The sequence below is a fragment of the Bufo gargarizans genome, chromosome 1 (genome assembly GCF_014858855.1).
Source record: "Bufo gargarizans isolate SCDJY-AF-19 chromosome 1, ASM1485885v1, whole genome shotgun sequence".
Taxonomy (NCBI): Eukaryota; Metazoa; Chordata; class Amphibia; order Anura; family Bufonidae; genus Bufo; species Bufo gargarizans.
Genome location: NC_058080.1, coordinates 516935497 through 516957579, shown reverse-complemented (window position 1 = coordinate 516957579; position 22083 = coordinate 516935497). Strand labels below are relative to the sequence as shown.

The window sequence follows — 22083 nt, the reverse complement described above, 5'->3', positions numbered from 1 at the left end:
TGTAGGTGATATTACTTCACTGTTCCAATACAGAGTTGGCGCTGTGGCCGTGTTTTGAGAGTATCTGTCAGTGTGTGGTATGGGTTAAATGCACAAATTGCAACAAAGATGTATATTTGAATAAACCGGAGCAGTACAATTGCAGGCGTAAACTTCCCGTTTGTAGTGTAACTGGAAGAATCATGTCGCATTGAGCCTGGTGTCTGACCTGCAGGCAGCATGTTATAGAGCGGGAGTATTGTGGGAAAAGATTTAACACAACTTGTCATTTAGAGTACTTTCACACTGGCGTTCGGTGCGGATCCGTTTTGTATCTGCACAGACGGATCCGCACCGATAATGCAAATGCTTGTATCCGTTCATAACGGATCCATTCGCATTATTCATAAAAAAATATTAAAAAAAAGTCAAAACTGATCCGTCTTGACTTACATTTAAAGTCAATGGGGGACGGATCCGTTTTCAATTTCTTCAATCCTTCCGAATTATTACATGGGGAATACTAGTAGGTAATAACACAGACATGTCAGGAGAGGTGACAGCTCCTGGTTAAATCTGTGCTTATTCGGAGCTCACTACTCATGTGGGGAGTCTTATCAGTGGTAGCCTTCCATGTGCTACTCTGCATACAGAGCGGTCAGTCACAGGGTAGGACCACCTACTGGACTCCTAAGTAGAGAAAAGTTCTCTTCAAAGTAAATGTCACCTATGGTCTGAGGGTTGGCATGGGGATAGATGAGCTGTGACATCACATATTGTGAATAGGTGTTGCCTGTCATTGTTATCATTCCTGTGATGAAAATGAAAAGGCTGCTGAAAAAGAAATCTGTTCACAACATGAATTCTTGATATATTATTAGTGGGTGGTGTGAAAACTGAGGGATTTTAGGATTTTTTTATATTTTTTTTTTTATATGGACACTTTTCCGTTTAAAGGGGTTGTCACTTCAGCAAATGGCTTTTATCATGTAGAGCAGTGGTGCCCAACCATTTTTCGTCTGAGGGCTGCACTAGACATGGTATAAATTTTGCGGGCCAGAACCAGGTAGCTTTGCCAGAAAAAGATGCAAACACTGTGAGGGGGCACGTGTGAGCATTACTAAAATACATAATACGTAGGCCTTCAAATCTGCGTTTGGAGCCTCTGTTGCAGATTCTGTCAAAAAGTCTTGTATGCAGCACTTGTGTCCGGCAAAAAGACAGGATCCCAAACGGAAACTGAACGGGTCGCATCGTAGTCTGTGGAGTCTGTTCAGCTTCTTCCCTGTGGGGTTACAGAAGGAGGAGGGGGAAGCAGGGTCACTAGTGAGGTGACAGGAGGAGGGGGAAGCAGGGTCACTAGTGAGGTGACAGGAGGAGGGGGAAGCGGGGTCACTAGTGAGGTGACAGGAGGAGGGGAAGCAGGGTCACTAGTGAGGTGACAGGAGGAGGGGAAGCAGGGTCACTAGTGAGGTGACAGGAGGAGGGGGAAGCAGGGTCACTAGTGAGGTGACAGGAGGAGGGGAAGCAGGGTCACTAGTGAGGTGACAGGAGGAGGGGGAAGCGGGGTCACTAGTGAGGTGACAGGAGGAGGGGGAAGCAGGGTCACTAGTGAGGTGACAGGAGGAGGGGGGAGCAGGGGTCACTAGTGAGGTGACAGGAGGAGGGGGAAGCAGGGTCACTAGTGAGGTGACAGGAGGAGGGGGGAAGCAGGGTCACTAGTGAGGTGACAGGAGGAGGGGGAAGCAGGGTCGCTAGTGAGGTGACAGGAGGAGGGGGAAGCGGGGTCGCTAGTGAGGTGACAGGAGGAGGGGAAGCAGGGTCACTAGTGAGGTGACAGGAGGAGGGGGAGCAGGGTCACTAGTGAGGTGACAGGAGGAGGGGGAGCAGGGTCACTAGTGAGGTGACAGGAGGAGGGGGAAGCGGGGTCACTAGTGAGGTGACAGGAGGAGGGGGAGCAGGGTCACTAGTGAGGTGACAGGAGGAGGGGGAGCAGGGTCACTAGTGAGGTGACAGGAGGAGGGGGAGCAGGGTCACTAGTGAGGTGACAGGGGGAGCAGGGTCACTAGTGAGGTGACAGGAGGAGGGGGAAGCAGGGTCACTAGTGAGGTGACAGGAGGAGGGGGAAGCAGGGTCACTAGTGAGGGTGACAGGAGGAGGGGGAAGCAGGGTCACTAGTGAGGTGACAGGAGGAGGGGGAAGCAGGGTCACTAGTGAGGTGACAGGAGGAGGGGGAAGCAGGGTCGCTAGTTGGGTGACAGGAGGAGGGGGAAGCGGGGTCGCTAGTGAGGTGACAGGAGGAGGAGGGAGCAGGGTCACTAGTGAGGTGACAGGGGGAGTGGGAGCAGGGTCACTAGTGAGGTGACAGGAGGATAGGGAAGCAGGGTCACTAGTGAGGTGACAGGAGGAGGGGGAAGCAGGGTCACTAGTGAGGTGACAGGAGGAGGGGGAAGCAGGGTCACTAGTGAGGTGACAGGAGGAGGGGGAAGCAGGGTCACTAGTGAGGTGACAGGAGGAGGGGGAAGCAGGGTCACTAGTGAGGTGACAGGAGGAGGGGGAAGCGGGGTCACTAGTGAGGTGACAGGAGGAGGGGGAAGCGGGGTCACTAGTGAGGTGACAGGAGGAGGGGAAGCGGGGTCACTAGTGAGGTGACAGGAGGAGGGGGAAGCGGGGTCACTAGTGAGGTGACAGGAGGAGGGGGAAGCGGGGTCACTAGTGAGGTGACAGGAGGAGGGGGAAGCGGGGTCACTAGTGAGGTGACAGGAGGAGGGGGAAGCGGGGTCACTAGTGAGGTGACAGGAGGAGGGGGAAGCGGGGTCACTAGTGAGGTGACAGGAGGAGGGGGAAGCGGGGTCACTAGTGAGGTGACAGGAGGAGGGGGAAGCGGGGTCACTAGTGAGGTGACAGGAGGAGGGGGAAGCGGGGTCACTAGTGAGGTGACAGGAGGAGGGGGAAGCGGGGTCACTAGTGAGGTGACAGGAGGAGGGGGAAGCGGGGTCACTAGTGAGGTGACAGGAGGAGGGGGAAGCGGGGTCACTAGTGAGGTGACAGGAGGAGGGGGAAGCGGGGTCACTAGTGAGGTGACAGGAGGAGGGGAAGCGGGGTCACTAGTGAGGTGACAGGAGGAGGGGGAAGCGGGGTCACTAGTGAGGTGACAGGAGGAGGGGGAAGCGGGGTCACTAGTGAGGTGACAGGAGGAGGGGGAAGCGGGGTCACTAGTGAGGTGACAGGAGGAGGGGGAAGCGGGGTCACTAGTGAGGTGACAGGAGGAGGGGGAAGCGGGGTCACTAGTGAGGTGACAGGAGGAGGGGGAAGCGGGGTCACTAGTGAGGTGACAGGAGGAGGGGGAAGCGGGGTCACTAGTGAGGTGACAGGAGGAGGGGGAAGCGGGGTCACTAGTGAGGTGACAGGAGGAGGGGGAAGCGGGGGTCACTAGTGAGGTGACAGGAGGAGGGGGAAGCGGGGTCACTAGTGAGGTGACAGGAGGAGGGGGAAGCGGGGTCACTAGTGAGGTGACAGGAGGAGGGGGAAGCGGGGTCACTAGTGAGGTGACAGGAGGAGGGGGAAGCGGGGTCACTAGTGAGGTGACAGGAGGAGGGGGAAGCGGGGTCACTAGTGAGGTGACAGGAGGAGGGGGAAGCGGGGTCACTAGTGAGGTGACAGGAGGAGGGGAAGCGGGTCACTAGTGAGGTGACAGGAGGAGGGGGAAGCGGGGTCACTAGTGAGGTGACAGGAGGAGGGGGAAGCGGGGTCACTAGTGAGGTGACAGGAGGAGGGGGGAAGCGGGGTCACTAGTGGGTGACAGGAGGAGGGGGAAGCGGGGTCACTAGTGAGGTGACAGGAGGAGGGGGAAGCGGGGTCGCTAGTGAGGTGACAGGAGGAGGGGGGGGGGAGAGGGTCACCGGGGTCCAGTCACATGAGTCCACGCTCCTTACCTCTCCAGCAGCCCTGTCATGTTGCCCAAGGTCCTCCGGCAGCATGCTCCGCTATCCTTACTGCAGCCACCACGGGAGCCGGCCCCTCCTCCTTCCAGCTCCCGCTGGCTTCCCCTGTCTGAACCGACTTGTATTTCTCTGGCGCACTCATACCAACCAATAACAAAGCTTCTTGCTGTAAGGAGCTTTGTTATTGGTTATTTCAGGCACAGACAGCATCGCATGTGGGGAAAAAGTCAAAGGCGTGTGTTACACGGGCCGGATTTGTTACACAGGCCGTAGGTTGGGCATCACTGATGTAGAGAAAGTTAATACAAGCCACTTACTAATGTATTGTGATTGTCCATATTGCTTCCGTTGCTGTCTGGATTCATTTTTCCGTCACATTATACACTACTCCTATCCTGGGGTTACAACCCTGCAGTCCAGCAATGGTGGCCGTGCTTGCACACCATAGGAAAAAGGCACCATTCTATGTGTGCTTCCACGGTCCTGGCCACCAGAGAGACCGGTGCTTTTTCCTATAGTGTGCAAGCACGGCCACCGCTGCTGGACTACAACGTGGTCGTAACCCCTGGATACGATCAGTGTATAATGTGATGGAAAAATTCATCAAACCAGCAAAGGAGGCAATATAGACAGGCTTGGACTGGCCCACAGGGGTACAGGGGATTCTCCTGGTATGCCCCTGAGCATGGTGGGCCCCTAGTCTCCCACCCCTGCACAAGTGGCACATAACACAGTAGACTCACTGCACTACATACATATATACAATGTACAGCACCTTAACCAGCCTATGTTAATAGAAAACACTTGAGCCCTAGGCACCCCAGTCCGACACTGAATATGGACAATCACAATACATTAGTAAGTGCCCTGTATTAACTTTGTCTACATGATAAATGCCACTTGAAGTGAGAGAACCCCTTTAATGGAAATTCCGTACTACTGCATATTATGTTTTTCTTTGCAGATCCTCGCTGGGCATCTATTAACAGAGGTGTACTGATATGTGACGAATGCTGTAGTGTACATCGGAGCCTGGGGCGACACATTTCACAAGTGAGACATCTTAAACACACGCCATGGCCTCCTACCTTACTACAGGTAATGGTTCAAGCTTACTACAGAGAGGTGTTATGGTCTGGCTAGGTAGTCCTTGCCCATGTGATCAACAGCGAATGGGTTATTTAGCTTTTTTTTTTTTTTTTTTTTTTTTTTGCGGTTTAAATTTTTTGCCATTGACTTAGGCCTCTTTCACACTGGCATGTGCGCCCCGTTGCCGTGCTGCGGACCACATTTGCGGATCCGCAATACACGGGTGCAGTTCCGTGGGCATTGGGTCCGCGAATGCAGAGATGCAGAATGGTGCGGAACGGAAGCATTACGGAGTGCTTCCGTGGGGTTTCGTCCCATACTTCCGTTCCGCAAAAAGATAGGACATGTTCGATCTTTTTGCGGAACGGCCGGATCGTGGACCCATTCATGTGAATGGGTCCGCGATCCGCTGCGGCTGCCCCACGGACGGTGGCACACACGCCAGTGTGAAAGAGGCCTTAATGGTATAATTAATGTATTGTGCAGGTCAGTAGAATTCTACAGTATTTTTTATGCAATGCTTTACAACTTTTGCACTGTATCTTTATTGATTCCATTTTTGATTGCATTTTATAGCATTTTTAGGAGGAGAATGAACAATGAGCAGCAATTTTGGCATATTTGATAAATAATATAACTTTGTATGGCTCGTGTTGTAAGTTACAACTACCACTTGGAACCGAACCAGAGTTTGGTGAATTTAATTAAAACATTTTTTATTTTATTTATTAACAGTAGAAATACATTTTTGTAGTTATTACTTGAAACAATAACTTTGGCTAATCGGAGCCAATACATTCTAATACTGTATGGAGAGCTCGCTCTGTACAGTATTCTAACGAAGTTTTATGCGAACCGACTTCGGACGTTTCATCCGAAGTCGATTCGCTCATCCTTAATTGTAACCGATTTGTAGTTTCTTGTATTTCTTCTTAACTTTTTGCAAAACTGTACTGTTCTGTATTTTTTTAATTAATTTTTTTTTCAGCCCGAGTAGGAGTCATAAATAGGCAATCCTCTGATCTCTTCAGTAATACATTGCAATATACCCCATTAGAACCTGCCTCCTGCTTGAGGCTCCTGTAATTAGCAGATCTGGATGTCAGTTAGCCCCTCATGCCACACGGGGGAGTGTGATCTGGTGACAGAGGGAGCCCATACCTTTGAAAACCTGATGTTAGATAGCCAAGCATCCGCTAACCCCCCCCATGTGACACCCATACTAGACTTTTGCAGCAGAACCATTAAAAGACATATGTAGCGGAATAAAGCCCTTTAGCGACAGCCAAAAAAATAAAATATACAGTTTGGAGTTAAGACATGTAAACACTCACGTTTTATGTCCTGACGTGATTTCTCAGTAGGGACAAACACTCGTCTGGACTGGAGATCTTTGACCTTCATGTGATAACATGACTGGAGCATAGAGACTGCACACCTGCTTACTATAGTGGTGAATGACGCTCGCTATGGGGAAGTATGGTCCTTACTGTTTTGCACCCCTGCCCATTAAAATTGGACTGCAGTGACATAGTTTACCACACAGTAAGCGCAGGTGGTCACTCATTTTTTAAAGGGATTTTCTGAGATTCTGTATAGCTAAGTGCTTGTACTTGACTATCTCTGGTAGTCGCATACTGTATAGTTTAATGGAGTGGCACATGCATGTCTGCCTCTCCATTTAAATGAGCCCTAGCTTATTCTAGTGATCTACAGAGGCTCCATTGGTCGAACACCAGTCAATCGGGCACTTACCCACTATCCTGTGCATAGAGGATAAGTTGCTGTAAACAGTTCCTTCAAAGGGGTTATGCAGTGTCAGGATATTGTTGCCATCTCCTCAGGTCATCGATATCAGATCGGTGGGGGGCTGGCTCCCAGGACCCCCTGTCAATTAGCTGGCTGAAGAGGCTGTGGTGCTTGTGCAAGTGCTGCATCCTCTTGAAGGTCTACCTGCACTTTATCAACATTGTCGTGGCTTTGCAGAGAAATTACACATTCCTCTCCAGTTCATTTGACTGGTAGAGTAAGGTGTAATTACACTGCAATCTAGATGGCGGGCTAATAAATATTTTTAGAGGATGCATAAGTGCCATGACCCCATTAGCCAGGAGCCACGCCACCACCGATTTTAGTATATAACCTGCTAAACAAAAAAAAAATGAAAGGTCCTCTTTAATGTGTATTTAGCCCACAATGGGTTGCTTGGACTAGGTATAGTTGTAACAAATTCTAAGTGTGAGAACTATTAGGGCTTGTTCCTAAGCTTGATGACGAGTTGGCCCGGATTCTGTGCCTAACTTTTTGTCAGATCTGCTTGCACTCTATATCCAATGCTAGTGAATAGGGTATTTTATATGCCATTAACATGCAGCAGAAAAGATCTGAACCATGGAAAAAATTAACTGCGAAAAGGATGATCATGTTCACTCTTCTTGAGGATTCTGCACAGAAAAGCCATGGATTCACCTCATTCAGTGGGGCCAATTCTCATGCACACCTGCCAGCTCAGCTGTTGCACGTCTGCGGCAGAAATCCGAATGTCCGTGTCAGATTTCTGCTTGAATCCTCCTGTAAATACATGTCTGTTTTGCCATAGGCCAATCCAACACATTTGAACATGAGCTTAAATCAGACACTGCCTATTTATAGAACAGTCTCTGTGCGCCGGAGAGAACAAAGAAGGGCTCTTGCTCTGGCAGACTATGAGCCAACCCCTTTAAAGGGGTTGTCTCACTTCAGTAAGTGGCTTTTATCATGTAGAGAAAGTTAATACAAGCCACTTCCTAATGTATTGTGATTGTCCATATTACTTCCTTTGCTGGCTGGATTCATTTTTCTATGACATTATACACTGCTCGTTTCCATTGTTACAGACCACCTTGCAATCCATCAGTGGTGGTCGTGCTTGCTTAATATAGGAAAAAACACTAGCCTATGTGTGCTCCTATGGCCCCGGCCACCAGAGAGGCTGATGCTTTTTCCTATAGTGTGCAAGCACGGCCACCACTGATGGATTGCAGGGTGGTCTGTAACCTTGGAAACAAGCAGTGTATAATGTGATAGAAAAATTAATCCAGTCAGCAAAGGGAGCAATATGGATAATCACAATACATTAGGTAGTTTTTGTATTACTTTTCTCTACAAGATAAATGCCACTTACTGAAGTGAGACAACCCCTTTAAAGGGATTCCTTTTTACCCTATAGAAATGCGGACATGCATGGCTAGATCGTCGCTAGCTTGTCCGCAATATACCTGTCCCATAGCTCTGTGTGGTTTTATTGAGTGTAAAAAAAAATGATTTTATATATATATATATATATATATATATATATATATATATATATATATGTGTGTGTAAATCAGCCTGGTAAGGAGGCCAAGGGGCTGCACTAACCGTTCTGGAGCCCAGCCATGCCCCCCCCCCCCTGTGAAGAAGCCCAGCACCGCCTGTAACCAGGAATCTCCTCCTTGCTCACAAAGTCAGATCGCCGTAATCTAGCTATGCGCGAGCTTGTGCATGCGCAGTTCCTTCCCTGAGGCTGAACACTATGCCGGCACTCCGCATAAGCAAGCTCGCGCTTCGTGAGCAAGGAGGAGATTCCTGGTTACAGGGTGTTGTCTTCTTCACAGGAGGGGCGTGGCTGGGCTCCAGAAAAAAATAAAAAATAAAATATATATATATATAATATATATATATTTATACAGACAGTACAGACCAAAAGTTTGGACACACCTTCTCATTCAAAGAGTTTTCTTTATTTTCATGACTATGAAAATTGTAGATACACACTGAAGGCATCAAAACTATGAATTAACACATGTGGAATTATATACATAACAAAAAAGTGTGAAACAACTGAAAATATGTCATATTCTAGGTTCTTTAAAGTAGCCACCTTTTGCTTTGATTACTGCTTTGCACACTCTTGGCATTCTCTTGATGAGCCTCAAGAGGTAGTCACCTGAAATGGTTTTCACTTCACAGGTGTGCCCTGTCAGGATTTCTTGCCTTATAAATGGGGCTGGGACCATCAGTTGCGTTGTGGAGAAGTCAGGGGGATACACAGCTGATAGTCCTACTGAATAGACTGTTAGAATTTATATTATGGCAAGAAAAAAGCAGCTAAGTAAAGAAAAACGAGTGGCCATCATTACTTTAAAGGGCTTCTGTCACCCCACTAAACTGCAAACAGGGCGCTCTCTGCTGGCCCTGTTTGCATTCAAAATCTCGCGCCTGCGCTGTACTTGTCTTCAATCGGCGCAGGTGCAATGAGAGGCGGACGCTCGCTCGGCCGCTCCATCCTCAATGCGCCTGCGCCGATGACGTCACATCTAGACCAGGCGCATTGAGGATGGAGCGGCTGAGTCAGCGGCCGTCTCTCAGTGCGCCTGCGCCGATTGAAGACGGGTACGGCGCAGGCGCGAGATTTTGAATGCAAACAGGGCCAGCAGAGAGCGATCCCGTTCCCTGGCCCTGTTTAGTGGGGTGAGAGAAGCCCTTTAAGAAATGAAGGTCAGTCAGTCCGAAAAATTGGGAAAACTTTGAAAGTGTCCCCAAGTGCAGTCACAAAAACCATCAAGCGCTACAAAGAAACTGGCTCACATGCGGACCGCCCCAGGAAAGGAGGACCAAGAGTCACCTCTGCTGCGGAGGATAAGTTCATCCGAGTCACCAGCCTCAGAAATCGCAGGTTAACAGCAGCTCAGATTAGAGACCAGGTCAATGCCACACAGAGTTCTAGCAGCAGATACATCTCTAGAACAACTGTTAAGAGGAGACTGTGTGAATCAGGCCTTCATGGTAGAATATCTGCTAGGAAACCACTGCTAAGGACAGGCAACAAGCAGAAGAGACTTGTTTGGGCTAAATAACACAAGGAATGGACATTAGACCAGTGGAAATCTGTGCTTTGGTCTGATGAGTCCAAATTTGAGAGCTTTGGTTCCAACCACAGTGTCTTTGTGCGACGCAGAAAAGGTGAACGGATGGACTCTAGATGCCTGGTTCCCACCGTGAAGCATGGAGGAGGAGGAGGTGTGATGGTGTGGGGGTGCTTTGCTGGTGACACTGTTGGGGATTTATTCAAAATTGAAGGCATACTGAACCAGCATGGCTACCACAGCATCTTGCAGCGGCATGCTATTCCATCCGGTTTGCGTTTAGTTGGACCATCATTTATGGACAATGACCCCAAACACACCTCCAGGCTGTGTAAGGGCTATTGGACCATTAAGGAGAGTGATGGGGTGCTGCGCCAGATGACCTGGCCTCCACAGTCACTGGACCTGAACCCAATCGAGATGGTTTGGGGTGAGCTGGACCGCAGAGTGAAGGCAAAAGGGCCAACAAGTGCTAAGCATCTCTGGGAACTCCTTCAAGACTGTTAGAAGACCATTTCAGGTGACTACCTCTTGAAGCTCATCAAGAGAATGCCAAGAGTGTACAAAGCAGTAATCAAAGCAAAAGGTGGCTACTTTGAAGAACCTAGAATATATGACATATTTTTAGTTGTTTCACACTTTTTTGTTATGTATATAATTCCACATGTGTTAATTCATAGTTTTGATGCCTTCAGTGTGAATCTACAATTTTCATAGTCATGAAAATAAAGAAAACTCTTTGAATGAGAAGGTGTGTCCAAACTTTTGGTCTGTACTGTGTGTGTGTGTGTGTGTGTAATAAATATATAAAATCATTTTTTACACTCGATAAAACCACACAGAGCTATGGGACAGGTATATTGCGGACATGCTAGCGGCGATCTAGCCGTGCATGTCCGTATCTCTATGGGGTAAAAAGAGATGACCGAATTCCTTTTAAGTCTGAAAGGGTTTACAGTTTCCATTCATGGACTACAAACAGAGGTCTGGATAATGATGAGGAATGGATACAGTCTTAGTAAGTTGCTAAACTTTTATTATATGATGCTTAAGCTTAATTTGCAGAAACAGAAAAAGAAAATTACTTAAATATTACTTTATAATAAATATATTTCCAAATACCTTTCATTAGTTATAATGGCTCGTTTTGTCGGGGGAGCAGTCATTAGGGGAAACAAAATGGCTGCTGTCCTGCTAGTAAACACAGAACCTGTCCTACTCATACATGAGGACGAGTTACTTCACAACCCTAAGCTAAAGAGCTGCCTCATCCTCCTCTCTGCTCTACTTATCAGGGATTATGATCCTGAATACAGCTGATAATAACTTTAGCTGAATATCTGAGGAATTTAGTTCAGAGGAGACATGACGGACAGGACAGGCTGTGGGGATATTGAGCTGTGGTAATCGAGACTGCATACAAGTGCTGCTGCTCATTACACCCACCCTCCTCTCTGTACTTCATATCTCCTTATCATTTCCATTCCCACAGAGGAGAGAGAAGGATGAGGCAGCTCTTCAGCTCAGTGTTGTAAAGTAACTTGTGTCCTCCTGTGTTATTAGGACAGGTTTTGTGTGTACAGGTAGGAATGGCGGCCATTTTATTTCTCCTAGTGAATGCTCCGTAGACAAAACTAGCCACTCTAACTAATGAAAGGTATTTGGGAATATATTTATTGTAAAGTAATATTTAAGTATTTTCATTTTCTTAATTCCCGGAGAATCCCTTTTGGAAGATCCCTTCTTCAGGACGTTTGTAGCAAGTAATAGAGTTAACTATTTACTTGTCCATAATTGACCACTAGATTATGTTGCACTAATGTATGCTTATACGGTGTTTTATGTTGGCATTTAGATGGTACAGACCTTGTATAGTAATGGTGCGAATTCAATATGGGAACATTCTTTGCTGGACCCGGCATCCATAATGAGTGGAAAGAGGAAAGCCAATCCCCAGGATAAGTTGCAGTAAGTCAAAGTTGTTTTCTACTTTGTTTCTAGCTCCACTTTTTTGATGTTTGTATTCTGTAGGTTAGTATACCTCCAGTTACATAGAGAAAAGATTATAGTCCCGGAGTATACTGCTTTAAGTTCTGAACACTCCCTTTAGGGCAGAGGCAAACTGGGAACTTAAAGTGACCCTGGAAAAAACTTAAAGTGGGTCCAAACTGACAGAGATCAGGGCAACACAAGTAGGCAGCACGTGTAGGTAGAGCCTGCAGTACTATAGTGCTGAACAAAATACTGCCCCAGAAGAACCAAATATCTCAGTGTAGCACAAGATACTGCCCCATAAGAACCAAATATCACAGTGCAGCCCAACATACTGCTCCAGCAGAATCAAATACCACAGTGCAGCACGAAATACTGCCCCAGCAGAACTAAATAACCACAGTGCAGCACAAAATGCTGCCCCAGCAGAACTAAATAACCACAGTGCAGCACAAAATGCTGCCCCAGCAGAACTAAATGACCACAGTGCAGCACAAAATGCTGCCCCAACAGAACCAAATGACCACAGTGCAGCACAATATACTGCCCCAGCAGAACCAAATGACCACAGTGCAGAACAAGATACTGCCCCAGCAGAACCAAATGACCACAGTATAGCACAAAATACTGCCCCAGCAGAACCAAATACCACAGTGCAGCATAAGTACTACACGAGTAGAACCAAATACCATAGTACAGCACAAGATACCGCCCCAGCAGAACTAAATACCTCAGTGCAGCATAAAATACTGCCACCTGCACCACAGAATGAAACTATCATTGTCCTGAGGGCAGCAATACAGTTGAATCCAGAAGGGCAACTGTGGACTCTGGTCAGGGGCACATTAATTAGTACTGAGACTATCAGCTCTTTATGTACCAGACTACAGCCATGAGGCGGTCTTGGGTGGCCCCCTGGGTATGGGTCCACTGGGAAATTTCCCTGTAGGGTCTATGGCACAGTACAGATTCCTTTTGCAAGCTTCTAGTCTGTACTGCTCATGCACTAATTCCCGAGGCAAATGCATAGGCATGAAAAGTTCAGAGCCAGGCATGATTACATCAACACAGCATGGCAATGTCACTAGAAGCTGGTAGACGCGACCAACATGAAAAGGGAGTGGAGCTTTAGGTGCAATGGCTTTGCCGTCTTGCACCCAACAGGTCATTTGTGTAAAATAAAAACATGACTTTCTTTGCAATGGGGCCACTGATCAAGATAGGGCAAAGTTTGTTGGAGTCAGTAGGCAAGCACACATCTGAAAAGGCATTTAAAGAGGACCTTTCACCTTAAAAACAATCTAAACTAAGTATGCTGACATGTAGAGCGGCGCCCGGGGATCTCACTGCACTTACTATTATCCCTGGGTGCCGCTCCGTTCTCCCGTTATAGTAGGCGGTGTCTGCCCTTGTCCTGTGGGCGTCTCCTTCTCCTAGGCTGCAGCGCTGGCCAATCGCAACGCACAGCTCACAGCCTGGGAGTTTTTTTTCTCCCAGACTGTGAGCTGTGCGCTGCGATTGTCCAGCGCTGCAGCCTAGGAGAAGGAGACGCCCACAGGACAAGGGCAGACACCGCCTACTATAACTTACAGAGCGAAGATACCGGAGGGCATAACGGGAGAACGGAGCGGTGCCCGGGGATAATAGTAAGTGCAGTGAGATCCCCGGGCACCGCTCTCCATGTCAGCATACTTAGTTCACATTGTTTTTCCAGGTGAAAGGTCTTTAAATAAATGTGAGGCCATACTGTATTGTGGGGTTTCACTCTGGTAGATGGGGTAAGCGGCCGCAGTACAGAGGCAAAATACAAGTTTTTAACTCAAAACATCAGTGTTTATTCACACTTGAGGCAATTGCACAACACAGCACGTAACTTTGCAGTCTTGGTGTTAATTCACACACAATAGAAAGTTCATATAACACAAGTCGCCTTGCTGGCAGTTCTGCCTCCAGTAGTCGACAGCCGGCTTTAGGGGGACAGTTTCCCCAGCATGCGGCGCTCCAGCACGGCACAAACCCTCAGATCCCAAAAACAGAGATATCTCTGCTGAGCCCAGCTCGCTATTTAAGGACAGCCAGGTGCTGCCAAAACCTGGACCGGCACTCAAACTCTGGTCCGGTATTTGACCTCACCTGGCTGGAAACCAGCCCAGCCGAACACCCTGGGAGGAAAATACCTGCCTTGCCAGACACAACCCATCACTGTGTCACATCCCCCCCTCCCCCCTTCTGTTCAACCCTGAGGGGGTGGATACATGCCAGACAATACACCCGGGACAGGGCATCCGCGTTTCCCTGGAACCGGCCTGCTCTGTGTTCTACCGAGAACTTAAAGTTCTGCAGAGACAAAAACCATCTGGTGACCCGGGCATTCCTGTCTTTGGCCTGGCTCATCCACTTGAGAGGGGAGTGGTCAGTCACCCGGTGGAACTTTCTCCCCAACAAATAGTAGCGGAGAGATTCGAGTGCCCACTTAATAGCCAGGCACTCTCTCTCCACTATACTGTACCTTGTTTCAGCTGGGGTGATCTTGCGGCTTAGGAAGACAACGGGATCCTCCCCATTGACTTCCTGAGACACTACAGCACCAAGGCCTACTTCGGAGGCATCCGTTTGTACCACGAACTCCCTCTTGAAGTCGGGCGTCACCAAAACCAGTGACCCACACAGCGCTGACTTCAAATCGGCAAAAGCCTCTTCCGCCCGATCATTCCAGCTAACCATCACTGATTTTCGTCCCTTCAAGAGCCCTGTCAAGGGCGCAGCTAGAGTAGCAAAGTGGGGAACAAACCTCATGTAATAGCCCACCATTCGCAGGAATGACTTTATTTGCCTAGTGGTGACAGGTCAGGGCCAATTCGGTATTGCCTCTATTTTGTTCACTTGGGGTTTGATGACTCAGCGCCCAATGACATACCCCAGGTACTTGGTCTCTTCTAACCCTATCGCACATTTTTTTTTTGGGTTAACGGTTAGGCCAGCTTTCCGAAGGGAGTCCACTACAGCCTGCACTTTGGGTAGGTGACTTTCCCAGTCGGTACTGTGGATGACAATATCGTCCAGGTAAGCAGAAGCGTACCGACTATGTGGACGAAGCACAATGTCCATTAGTCCCTGAAAAGTGGCGGGGGCACAATGCAGGCCAAAGGGTAAGACCTTATATTGATACAGCCCCTCAGGCGTGATGAAGGCAGTTTTCTCTTTGGCAGCCTCCGTTAAGGGCACCTGCCAGTACCCCTTCGTGAGGTTCAAAACAGAAAAATACCGGGTTTGTCCTAATCTCTTTATGAGCTCATCCACCCGGGGCATGGGATACGCATCTAATTTGGACACCTCGGTAAGTTTTCGAAAGTCGTTACAAAACCGCAACGTCCCATCCAGCTTTGGTATCAATATTATAGGACTGGCCCACTCACTTTTTGAATCCTCAGTGATGTCTAGCTGCACCTCCTCCGATATGGCTTGTTGCCGAGCCTCAGGTACCCAGTATGGTTTTAATCATACTTTTGCCTGAGGCTCAGTGACAATGTCATGCTGGATTATGGAAGTGCATTCAGGGAGGTCTGAGAACACATCTGTGTTCCGACTAACGAACTTCCTGGCCTCCTGAGTCTGTTTAGAGGAGAGGCTGTCAGCAATTTTTACAGTGGCAGCCACCTCTCTTGCATCAGACAGAGGGGCCGGTACCTCTTCTCCTAGAAAACCCGTCCGTGGGCTGTCTTCTGTACAGGTTTCCCTTTCTTTCCACGATTTGAGTAAATTCACATGTTAAACCTGCTCCGGCTTTCGCCGCCCTGGCTGTTGTACCTTGTAGTTTACATCTTGTAGGGCCCCTGCCACCTAGCCAGGAACTTACTGTCCACGGTCAGCACCAGAACCAAAACCCGATCACCCGGATTAAAGATCCAGACCCGAACTTGGCGATTAGACGCGACTCTGGGCTCGCTGAGCTGCCTCCATATGCTCCCTAACAAGAGGCAACACTGTCTCTATCCGATCTTGCATCTTGGTAACTTACTCAATGACACTTTTATGCGGAGTGGGTTGCGGCTCCCACGCCTCTTTGGCCACGTTCAAGAGACCGCGAAGGTGTCTGCCATATAGCAGTTCGAAGGGTGAGAACCCAGTAGAGGCCTAGGGTACCTATCGCACTGCAAACATGAACTAGGGCAGAAGGAGGTCCTAGTCCTTCCCATCTTTAGACACTACCTTTTTCAAAATACTTTTTAATGTTTGGTTAAACCGTTCTACCAGACCGTCCGTTAGCGGATGGTAAACGGATGTCCGTAGCTAGGCTGTAACCACTTTTGCAAGAGGTGGAGTAAGTCATAATACTGGGTCCTCGCAGGCTCAGCCGGCCTAAACCCCCACTGATGTGCGCGTGGGCCCGGACAAACACATTCACCCCCTAGTCTTGCCAAAATCTCACACTTTACTTTTTGGTAGTTGGCCTCTTGATCGTCCGGCAAGTCGAAATACACCTGCTGGGAATCTGATGCCAGGAATGGAGCAACGGCCTCAGCCTACTGGTCACGGGGTAGCTTTTCCCTGATGGCCACTTTCTTGTACATCGCCAGGTAGGTTTCGATGTCTGCGGGGGCCATCTTAGGAATCGTGGCACGGACTGCTTTCCGGGCATCGTGGACGCTTGGAGTTGCTCCTGCTGTTTGCAAAGCCATCACGTGTTGTAGCAGCAACTGGTTGGTCTCTTGCTGCTGCCTATTAGCCTCGCGTTGCTGCAGGTTTGCCTCTCACTGATGCAGATTAGCCTCCATGAGGGCCTTCACAACAGCCTCCATTTTGTCGTGGGGCACTGGTCTTAATACAGCTAGTTTAATGTACGACATACAACTGTGCCTGAAAAATGCAGAAACCAAAAATATTGGCGTTCACGCCAGCCTCACTGCTCTTGCCCACATCCTCTACCAATTGTGGGATTTCGGTCTGGTAGATGGGGTAAGCGGGCGCAGTAGCAGTACATAGGCAAAATACAAGTTCTTAACTCAAAACATTTGTGTTTATTCACACTTGAGGCAATTGCACAAAACAGCATGTAACTTTGCAGTCTTGGTATTAATTCACACACAATGGAAAGTTCATATAACACAAGTCACCTTGCTGGCAGTTCTGCCTCCAGTAGTCCACAGCAGGATTTAGGGAGCCTCTCTCAGCCCTCCAGCACGGCACAAAGCCTCAGATCCGAAAAACAGAGACATCTCTGCTGAGCTCAGCTGCCTATTTAACCACAATAAACGTCCGGGAGGTGGTTCTCCATCTCTGAATGGACGTTTCTCTACGTCCAGTCAGAGATCGCAGCTACACGCTAATCGTGCAGCTGCAGAGCAGGTTGCCTGCCGTCAGTGACAGCAGGGCAACCCAGAGAGAAGGCAGGGACAGTTCCCAGGTGTCGCTGCCTTCTAGATTGCTGTATACACAGCGCTCACCCAGCGCTGTGTATACAGAGCAGGAAGCGCTATGCACTTCCTGTTCCGGCCCCTGCGGTCATGTGACCGCCAGGGCCGGGAGATTGCAGGCGCTGTCGGGTCTTTCAGACCTTGATCTGCCCTGCACTGAGGCTGTACAGCGTTGTGTTCTGCTGTACAGCCTCTCTGGGGGTGTATTTCTCCTGTAACTGGGCTACTATGTCAGCCCCAGTTACAGGACAAATCAATAGTGAAAAAATAAAAAGTGAAGTTAAATGTCCCCCAGAGGTCTTGTATGACCTTACGGGGGACGCAAAGTGTAAGATAAATAAATTAATAAATAATAGTGTTAAAATTAAAACAAAAACAAAAAAAGGTTTCACATGTAAACAATTTTTTTTTTTTCCCCAAGTAAGGAAAAGAAATAGTTAAAAATAGAAAAAAATATATAAAATAGACATATTTGGTATTACCGTGTCCGTGACCCGCCGGCTATAAATATATCACATAATCAACCCAGTCCGATAAATACCATAACAAAATAAAAAATAAAAACTGTGTCATTTTTGTCACCTTACATCACAAAAAGCTTAACACCAAGTGATCAAAAAGACATATGTCCCACAAAATGGTAAAAAAATAAAATAAAATCTATAGCCCTCAGAACATGGACACATTAAAACATAATTTTTTTTTTTGTTTCAAAAATGCTGTTATTGTGTAAAACTTAAAGGGCTTCTGTCAGCCCACTAAACCCTTTTTTTTTTTTTTTTTCGTTAATATTAATCCCTACACTGCAAGCTCCCTGTACATATGCTAAATATTAATTTTCGTTCAGTAGATATTGTTAAAAATCAAGTTTTATCATATGTAAATTACCTTGCTACCAGCAAGTAGGGCGGCTACTTGCTGGTAGCAGCCGCATCCTCCTCTCATCATGACGCCCCCTCCGCCGTTTGATTGACAGGGCCAGGGAACGGGTTCGTTCTCTGCTGGCCCTGTTCGAATTCAAAATATCGCGCCTGCGCCGTACCTTTCTTTAATCGGTGCAGGCGCACTGAGAGGCGGCCTCTCTCCCGGCCACTCCATCCTCAATGCGCCTGCGCCGGGTGTGGATGTGACGTCATCGGCGCAGGCGCACTGAGAGGCGGCCTCTCTCCCGGCCGCTCCATCCTCAATGCGCCTGCGCCGGGTGTAGATGTGACGTCATCGGCGCAGGCGCATTGAGGATGGAGCGGCCGGGAGAGAGGCCGCCTCTCAGTGCGCCTGCGCCGATGACGTCACATCCACACCCGGCGCAGGCGCATTGAGGATGGAGCGGCCGGGAGAGAGGCCGCCTCTCAGTGCGCCTGCACCGATTAAAGAAAGGTACGGCGCAGGCGCGATATTTTGAATTCGAACAGGGCCAGCAGAGAACGAACCCGTTCCCTGGCCCTGTCAATCAAACGGCGGAGGGGGCGTCATGATGAGAGGAGGATGCGGCTGCTACCAGCAAGTAGCCGCCCTACTTGCTGGTAGCAAGGTAATTTACATATGATAAAACTTGATTTTTAACAATATCTACTGAACGAAAATTAATATTTAGCATATGTACAGGGAGCTTGCAGTGTAGGGATTAATATTAACGGGAAAAAAAAAAGGGTTTAGTGGGCTGACAGAAGCCCTTTAAATAAATAAAGTATACATATTAGATATCACCATGTCTGTAACGATCTGCTCTATAAAAATGTCACATGACCTAACCCCTCAGGTGAACGCTGTAAAATTTAATAAATAAGAACTGTGCTAAAACAACCAATTTTTTGGTCACCTTGCCCCATAAAGTGTTATAATGAATGATCAAAAAATCATATGTACCAAAAAATAGTACCAATATAACTGGCACCTTTATCCTCTAGTTTCCAAAATGGGGTCACTTTTTGGGAGTTTCTACTGTAAGGGTGCATCAGGGGGGCTTCAGAAGGGACATGGTATCTAAAAACTGGTTCAGCAAAATCTGCCTTCCAAAAACCATGTGGCGCTCTTTTTCTTCTGCGCCCTGCCGTGTCTCCTTACATTAGTTTACAACCACATGTGGGGTGTTTCTGTAAATCGCAGAATCAGGGTAATAAATATTGAGTTTTGTTTGGCTCGATGTGTTAAAGAAAAAAAATTTGATTTTAAAATGGAAAATCTGCCAAAAACACCTAAAGGGTTAACAAAGTTTGTAAAATCGGTTTTAAGTAACTTGAGGGGTGTAGTTTCTACAATGGGGTCATTTATGGGGGTATCCACTATGTAAGTCCCACAGTGACTTCAGACCTGAACTGATCCTTTTTTTAAAAGTGGGTTTTGGCAATTTTCTTAATTTTAAGAATTGCTTCTAAACTTCTAAGCCTTCTAACGTCCTAAAAAAATAAAATGACCTTTCCAAAATTATGCCAACATAAAGTAGACCTATGGGGAATGTTAAGTAATAAATATTTTATGAGGTATCCCTTTCTTTTTTTAAAGCAGAGAAATGTAAATTTGGAAAATTGCGAATTTTACAAAATTTTTTGTAAATTTGGGATTTTTTTCATAAATAAAGGTGAAATATATTGACTCAAATTTATGACTATCATGAAGTACAATGTGTCACAAGAAAACAGTCTCAGAATGGCTTGGATAAGTAAAAGCGTACCAAAGTTATTACCACATAAAGTGACACATGTCCGATTGGTAAAATTAGGACTGGTCGGGAAGGGGGCAAATGTCCCGGATGTGAAGTGGTTAAGAACAGCCAGGTGCTGCCAAATATCGGACTGGCACTTAAACTCCGGTCCAGTATTTGACCTCACCTGGCTGGAAACCAGCCCAGCTGCACATGCTGGGAGGAAAATACCTGCCTTGCCAGACACGACCCCTCACTGTGACATATGCTTGTTACATGTTGACTACGCCATAGGTATAGATTGCATTCAGTTGTATCCTTTTCCATGATGCACGATACAGTATATGGGTAGCTGTATGTATTGAACCTCCGAGGCAAATACCTGTACACATTCCTGGAATTACTACAAGCTGTTCTTGTATATTGGAAATGGATACCTATGGCCTAATCAATATGTGTGTATACTGTATATAAAATGACTGGTTTCCTTTGCAGTTGTGCAGAAGATCATTGATTTCTTTGTGTACAGTAATGAAACTAGATTTCATTTTATAATGCTAGAACTTTGTACTTCTCAGAAAGGAAGTAATGTCATTGTGCTTGTTTCTTTGGGAAGAAGTTCCTAAACTTGTAATTTTTTCTTACAGCCCAAACAAAGCTGAGTTTATAAGAGCGAAATATCAAATGCTGGCATTTGTTCACCGTTTACCCTGTCGAGATGATGATAGTGTCACAGCCAAAGATCTTAGTAAGGTAAACATTTTCTTCCTCATTCAGCATTCTTCTGTCTTACAAAAAAATAAAAGAAATAATCGGCTGGCCAGTTCTGTCTTGTTATCGCAAATATCCTGATCTCTGGCTCAGTGATCTGTGAAGAAAGGATATGTTTAGCATAATGTACGCTACACGATGTGTTCTGAATACCTGCTGCATTTACATTGCCGAATATTACACATTCAGGTTTTACATGAGGTTGGGATTCTTTAAAGGGAACCTGTCACCGGGATTTTGTGTATAGAGCTGAGGACATGGGTTGCTAGATGGCCGCTAGCACATCCGCAATACCCAGTCCCCATAGCTCTGTGTGCTTTTATTGTGTAAAAAACCTGATTTGATACATATGCAAATTAACCTGAGATGAGTCCTGTCCCTGACTCGTCTCACATACAGGACTCATCTCAGGTTAATTTGCATATGTATCAAATCGGTTTTTTTACACAATAAAAGCACACAGAGCTATGGGGACTGGGTATTGCGGATGTGCTAGCGGCCATCTAGCAACCCATGTCATCAGCACTATACACAAAATCCCGGTAACAGATTCCCTTTAAAGAGAGCCCATAACTTCTCCTGACATGTCTATTTTAGTAACTATTTGCATGCCCTACCTAATAACCGTTCTGGAGCATCTATTCTGACTCTAAGGCTACTTTCACACTTGCGTTCGGAGCGGATCGGATCCGCTCCTATAATGCAAACGATGGTATCCGTTCAGTACAATTTGTATTCAGACGGATCTGTCCAGATTATACATTGAAAGTCAATGGGGGGCGGATCCGTTTGGAAAATGCACCATATTCTGTCACCTTCGAACGGATCCGTTTGCCTCCGTACGGCCAGGCGGACACCCGAACGCTGCAAGCTTCTAACTACATTGCATGCAACAGTAAATTGTGCCATTAGAAAGTAAAATATTCCCTCATATGGTTATGTGAGAGGAAAGCTGAAACATGTTAAATGTGTTTTCACCTGTAAAGTTCCATTCAGATGTCCACACTTTGCATCTGGATCAGTTCCACAATTATGTGGAACTGGTGCGGACCACGGAAAAGATGCAGACAGCACACAGTGTGCTGTCCACATCCACATTTCCGGTCCGCAGCTCCGCAAAAAAAAAAATAGAACATGTCCTATACTCGGACAAGAATAGGTATTTCTATTGGGGTGCTGGCCCGCTGTTTTGCAGGACCGGAAAACACTGCGGACGTGTGAATGGACCGTAAAGCCACAACCACATCAAAAACTCCATGTTTTTTAAAGCATTTTTTGGTGCAGTTTTAATTGCACCTTCTGAATGCACTGTAAAGGGAAAAGTTCACTCTTAAAATAGGGAACGAAGTAGCTTGTTGTTCATCTAT

The 22083-nt window shown here is 47.1% G+C and overlaps 1 protein-coding gene across 9 annotated transcripts in view; it reads left to right on the top strand.

Annotated features, from left to right (window-relative positions):
* Positions 1–22083, top strand: part of GIT2 (GIT ArfGAP 2) — a 131999-nt gene that overhangs the window by 15509 nt on the left and 94407 nt on the right. For all 9 annotated transcript variants that reach the window (XM_044275370.1, XM_044275362.1, XM_044275368.1 and 6 more), the window contains exons 2-4: positions 4888–5021; positions 11754–11866; positions 20593–20698. In XM_044275370.1, coding sequence (XP_044131305.1) covers positions 4888–5021; positions 11754–11866; positions 20593–20698 — 353 coding nt within the window. The remainder of the gene's footprint in view (positions 1–4887; positions 5022–11753; positions 11867–20592; positions 20699–22083) is intronic.